Here is a 6,711-nt window from a genome sequence, read left to right as displayed (position 1 = left end):
GGGGGGGGGTGGGGGACTTTTGGGACAGCATTGGAAATGTAAATGAAATAAATAAGCAATTAAAAAAATCAAAAAAAAAGTTTCCAAGAGGTTTATGAAAGAGAGGCCCATTGGACTTGCAAACTTTATATGCCCCAGTAGAGGGGAACGCCAGGGCCAAAAAGGGGGAGTGGGTGGGTGGGGGGGTGGGTATGGGGACTTTTGGGATAGCATTGGAAATGTAAATGAGGAAAATACCTAATAAAAAATGAAAAAAAAAATAAAGAGACTTCGGTTTTACACAAAAACAAACAAACAAACAAACAACAGCAACAAAAAAAACATTGTTCTTGGAATGTGCTCTTGAGCCCCTCCAGGTATAGTAGATAGAAGTGAGTTTATTTTATTCCTTACACCTGGCTTTTGCTATTTCTTTATGTCTCTAGGAAAAATGTTTTTCCGGGTGCAGCTTATTCTTGTGATTGAACACTTTAGTAATGTGATTCTTCTTAACTCCCAGAGCGTAAGTTGCCTGATATTCTGATTGAAGTTGGCTATTGCATGAAACTTTAGTCCGCCTCATTTTTAGGCTCCATTCTCACACAAATATCTGTGCAAATACATCTTAACAAAACATGACAGAAATACTCATAACAATTATAATCTTTGTTTCAAAACTGATCACATGGCCTTAGCTGATACTTATAACTACCTTCTACTACTACCCATTATTCTGTATTCCCTCACACTTAGAAAGTACCTAAGCTGGTTTTGGCTAATCCTGGTATAATTCATACCTTCATTCCTGAAGGTCTGAACCCTTTGTCATCCTGCCAGGATTGGGTTGTAGTTTCCCATTGACTGTAATCACAGGACCTGGTATCACCAAGAGACACCTTGAAGGATCTCCTTTATTCCAGACATAATCTTTCTTACCTCCATTGTGCAGAAGCAATCCAATTTCCCCATGGTAACAGGATCAATCACCCCTCCTAACACTGTTATTCTTTTCTTAGCCTTTTGGTTTAAGGACATTAGAATCCCTAAATGGCCAGGAGGAAGTCTGAGCTTCCAGTTCAATGCAATGTTTGTTGTATCTCCTGGTAGGTGCTCTCCCCTCTGTTTAACCAAAGTTTCTAGGCTAGTAAGAACTTAAAGTCACAGGAACAGGAAGCAAAACATTAGGAGCATTTTCCTAATGACTCACTAAAGGTGATAGTGAGTAGAACTATTTCCTTTTCTAATTTATGATTCCTGGATCCATGGATCCTGGCTATACCACATATGGGATACTGATTTAAAGCATAAACCACCTTCTGGAAAAACCTACCCCAGCACTCCAGGCTGCTGCTTTCTAATTGACTCTGAAACTGTATCTTCAAAAGACCATTCCAACTTTCTGTCAGGCCAGCTGCTTCAGGATGGTGGGGAACATGGTAAGACCAGTGGTTTCCACAATTGTGGGATCACTGTCTCACTTCTCTGGCAAGTGCAGTGAGTTCCTTGGTCAGAAGCAATACTGTGTGGAATACCACAGTGGTGGATAAGGCAGTCTATAAACCCACAGACGGTAGTTTTCACCGAAGCAATACAGGCAGGAAAAGCAAATCCATAACCAGAATAAGTATCTACCCAAGCAAGGACAAATTATCGTTTTCACAGAGGCAGTGTCCAATGTAGTCATACTGTAGCCAGATCCCTGGCTGATCAATAACCATGGGGAATGGTGTCATATCTCTGGTAGATTTGGCACTTAGCAGCAGCTATACCCAGGTCAGATTTGGTGGGTGGAAGTCCATTTTGTTGAGCCCATGCATAACCTCCATTTCTGTAACTATGGCCACTTTGTTTTTGAGCAATGATAGGTATGGCTGGGGAAAGAGGCTGGCTGTCCGCAGAATAGACCATCTTAACTATTTGATTACTGAACCCTTCCTCTGTTTAAGCATTTACACGGGACAAAAGTGTTTTATATTCTTTGCCCATTTGGAAAGAGCCACATACTTCTTCCCCAAATGTCTTTCTCACCAATTTTCCAATCATGCCCAAAATCTCCAAGTCTAGTCAATCCATTGGCTATAGCCCATCAATTAGTGAATAATCACATACATGGCCATGTCTCCTTTCAAACAAAATGTATGACCATGTATACTGCCCAAAGTTCTACCCACTGAGAAGATTTTCCTTTGCTGGTATCTTTCAGCGTTGTCCCAGAGAGGGGTTTAATGCTGCAGTTGTCTATTTCTAGGTGGTGCCTGCATAACATGTAGAACCATCAGTAAACCAGATCTTAGTCTTCTCTCTTAGTCATCTGATCATAGGAAACACCACATGAGGTTAAAGGTGCATGTTTGAGAGCAGACAGAATTACAATGGGACTAGAAACCACAGGCATTTGGGCAACTTCTTTATGTAATGTGCTTGTGCCTTCAGGACCTGCCTGAGTCCAACATATATATACTATTATATGTAAGTACATTGTAGCTGTCTTTAGACACCAGAAGAGGGCGTCATGTCACTATGGATGGTTGTGAGCTACCATGTGGTTGCTGGGACTTGAACCCAGGACCTCTGGAAGAGCAATCAGTGCTCTTACCCGCTGAGCCATCCCACACACACACACACATATATATACTACTTCCATTTGATAATCGATTCTAACCTGGCGGTGGCATCAAATGCTTTTAGTCTCAGTACTCAGGAGGCAGAGACAGGAAAATCTCTGAGTCAGCATGGTCTACAGAATGAGTTCCAAGACAGCCAGGGCTACACAGAGAAAGCCTGGAGTTGCGGTGGGGGATAATGGAACACTGTTGTGTACATTCTATTTTATAGACTAGGGATCAGGTAATACTCAACTCACATCGGAAACTCTTACACATGCTTTCCTTCCCTCCAAGCTCCCTCTAAACTGCAGCCAGATCAAGTTTTTGTATTGTTTTCTGTTTTTATTGTATTGTTGGGTTTTATTGTTGTTTGCTCTTTTGGAGACGGGGTCTTTTTTAAGATTTATTCATTTTTATCTGTGTTTTGCCTACAGTTATGTTTGTGTAAACATGCCAGTCCCCTGGAACTGGAGTTATAAATAGTTGTGAGCGACCAGTCAGTGTTTTTAATCAGTAAGCCATCTCTCCAGCACCCAGAGACAGGGTCTTGATCTGTAGTCAAAGTCTGTCTCAAACCATGCCCCTCGGCCACTACTGCCTTCATGCAGGAGGCACGGGCATGTCGCACCACATCTGACCAGAGAGATCTTTGAAAACCACAATGAAACTGTCATTTAAATATTCTCTGAGCTCAAGACAAGCTTTTCCATATTTCTCTGGCCTTAGTTTCCTTTCTGTGAGAGAAGTAGCTGTCCATACAGCTACACAAACACCACTTCCTTATTACCAGGTTGCCTCGGAAACCACTTCCTTCCTATGTTCATACGGAAGCTGAACTTAGTCAAAATGTTCTACTTCCCTGTCCATAGCCAGAGGAAAATATTTTGAGCAAATGCTTAGGTCTGGAAAAATATTTTTAGACTCTTCTCAAGCTAGACACAAGCATACGGAAAGCAAAGGAGAGACGGCCCAGAGTTATGATAGGGATGTTCTGATATTTGGCTTCAGTACAACCTTTATGTACATGTGATCATTCATCTTCACGTAACCATTTCTACACAAAGTTAGTGAAGGGGATCATTTTAATTGAAAAACTAGGCAGATAAGAATTCAACTCACATGCCGGGCGTGGTGGCGCACACCTTTGATCCCAGCACTCGGGAGGCAGAGGCAGGTGGATTTCTGAGATCGAGGCCAACCTGGTCTACAAAGTGAGTTCCAGGACAGCCAGGGCTACACAAAGAAACCCTGTCTCGGAAAAAAAAAAAAAAAAAAAAAAAAAAAAAAATCAAATAAAAAAAAAAAAAAACACAACAAACTTCCTGTTGTCTTTTGTCTTGCAGTTACCAACAGATAATACATACACAAGCCACATGTAGAAAAAGACACATGCTTTTACCATCCTAGAGCCTCAGAAGTAGGGGTAGAAGGATCAGAAATTCAAGGTAAATTACTGAGTGAGTCTGGAGCCTGCCTGTTATATCAAACCTATCTCATCACACCCAAACACCCATAATCCATGCAAGGCTGAGCACTGAACACTTACCCAGCACATTCTTCGAAAACATTTTGAGAGGGAGAATTCTGCTTCAGATTCCATTTACACTCTTTCACAATAGCTGGAGGTATCTCTGGTAAGGGGACTTCTGACTTCTGCACAAACCAAATATATATCAATTAGTGTTTTCATGGTTTACCAGTCATACGAAGAACCTAATGCCTACTATACATTTTTTAAAGTATATGAAATAATAAGTCAAAGTATCACCCAGTACCACACTCTAGCACTCAACCTATTTTCTGCTTTTTAAGCCTGTTCTTACAAACTCAAAACATACAACAGAACACAGGATCTCTTTGATCTCTTCGAGATCCTGTTTTATCCAAAAGGTAAAAATAGCAAGGCTGGGGATGTGGCTGATAAGTAGAATATTTATCTAGCATATAAACAGGCTTAGTTCTCAGCACTCAACAAGCCTAGCATGAAAAACACCCCAAGTATATGAGTGGATGGCAGGATAGATATAAAAAGGAAAAAAAAGACTATTATTGTTTAACAACAATATTATGTTGTTGTTGTTGTTATATGGGTGTTTTGCTTGCATGTATGGGTACCACATGTGTGTAATACCAACAGAAGAAGGCATCAGACCCCCTCAATGGAGTTAGACAGTTGAGCCATCATGTAGGTGCTGAGAGTTGAACCCAGGGTCTCTAGAACAGAACCAGTGCTCTTAACCACTGAGCCACCATTCCATCCCAAGAAAAGACTTTAAAAAAGACATTCCTGGGCCAAGGGCTCAATGGTATAATATTTGCCTTGAGTTCAATCCCTAGCAGTGAAAATTAATTAATTTTTAAAAATTACAAAATTGACTCATTCTAATTCTACAACATGGATAATCATTAAAAACATTATAATGAATAAAATAAACCAGTCCCAAAAGAGTTAGCTTTACTTATGGATATATATGTGGGCAGTAAATCTGAAAATGTTAGAAAGTAGAAGATTAATTGGTACATGTGGGAGAGAAAGGAGATTAGACTACTGTCAGTGCTTTCTTTTTGCAAGATAAAAATGTTTTAGAGATTGTTTACATAACAGTATAAATAGACTTAACTACTACACTATACTATTGGAAACAGAACCACACTCTGGTCACAGCACATGGAGAACTCAAGTTGGTCCTGACCAGGAAGCTTTCAGCTGGCTGACTCACTTTCAGAGTACCTGAGGTACTATGTAAGTTTCCAGGGAAGAAAAGTCATCAATAATCTTAGGCAGCTGTGAACACCGTGAGCTACCATAATCGACAGCATTGTGAGAGATGTTCATTGGTGGCACAAATGTTATGGGGATAACAAATCACTTTCCGGTTGGATTTAAGGCTAACTCGACAGGAGAAAACTCATACCTACTACTGTAAATCTGGCCACAAACACATGATCAGGGAGTTCATAGGCCCCAGGGGTAAATAGACTATTATTTTGTTAAATAGTATCAAACTGCACCTCAAATTTGTGTCTCTATACCCATAGACAAGTAAAGCTCTTAGTTCACCCCAGGGAATTTTCTTTGTGCAGTGGTTGGTGGTTAATGCAGACGAATGACAGTTGGTCAAAATATAAAGAATAAGTGTGTATGGAATCCTCAGCCACAATGGGACATCATGTTTCTTACCCCTAAGATCCAGCTGTTCTCTTTGGAAGAGGGGACAGAAAGATTACAAGAGCTACAGATTGAGAAGGGCTTGATCAAATGGTGTCTTCTGGACATGACATCTACATTCACGAACTCATAGAAGCTGTGGTTATCTGCACAAAGCCTTCACAGGATCAAGTCAGTAAACAATCTAGCACAGAGAGGAAGGGGCTCACAAGTTCCCACCCCTAGATAAGGAGCTATTGACTTTTGATAGCTTCTGAGGGAAGAAGACACAGTTTTCATTAAAGGTGTGGTCTTTGATAAGTCAATCATACTTGATATGGCACATATAGTGGGTTATTTTTTTAAAAGAAGACATGAAGTTAGGAAGAGGTAGAATGTGAGAGTTGGATCTGGGAGGAATTAGAGGGAAAATAGGAAGTAAATATTATCAAAATACATGGTATGCATGAACAAAATTCTCAATTAATGAAAATATTACATTAAGAAGAAATATTTTCTGGGCATGGTGTCACACATCTTTATTCCCAGAAAGCAGAGGGTGGAGGATCTCTGTGAGTTCAAGAGCAGCCTAGATTACAAAGTTCTAGGACTGTCAGGACTATTTACATACAGAGACTCTGTCTCAAAAACCAAAACAAAGAAATGATTAAGTAAATTCCATCTTATATATTTGAAATAACAGTTAAGATTACATAGCAGGTTGATTCTGTTAATACTATTTAACAATAAACTCTAAGTAGAGATGCTATTTTCAGTGTTTCCAAAACTTCATATTAATTCTCACAGAAATGAAAAGATATCTTTCTAAACATCAGTGAAAAGAGAAGAAATGTTAAACTAAAATCCAACCACAGGCTGGGCAGTGGTGGCGCACGCCTTTAATCCCAGCACTCGGGAGGCAGAGGCAGGCAGATTTCTGAGTTTGAGGCCAGCCTGGTCTACAGAGTGAGTTCCAGG

The 6,711-nt window shown here is 40.2% G+C and overlaps 1 protein-coding gene across 2 annotated transcripts in view; it reads right to left on the bottom strand.

Annotated features, from left to right (window-relative positions):
- Grk4 (G protein-coupled receptor kinase 4) overlaps positions 1-6,711 on the bottom strand; it is a 98,666-nt gene that overhangs the window by 62,498 nt on the left and 29,457 nt on the right. For both annotated transcript variants that reach the window (XR_002377918.2, XM_021162143.2), the window contains exon 5: positions 4,132-4,238. Coding sequence is in view for 1 of the 2 variants with exons in the window: in XM_021162143.2 (XP_021017802.1) it covers positions 4,132-4,238 (107 nt within the window). In the remaining variant the exon portion in view is untranslated. The remainder of the gene's footprint in view (positions 1-4,131; positions 4,239-6,711) is intronic.

Source organism: Mus caroli, chromosome 5, assembly GCF_900094665.2.
Source record: "Mus caroli chromosome 5, CAROLI_EIJ_v1.1, whole genome shotgun sequence".
Lineage (NCBI taxonomy): Eukaryota > Metazoa > Chordata > Mammalia > Rodentia > Muridae > Mus > Mus caroli.
The sequence above is the reverse complement of the archived record's forward strand: the minus strand, read 5'-3'. Positions and strand labels throughout refer to the sequence as shown.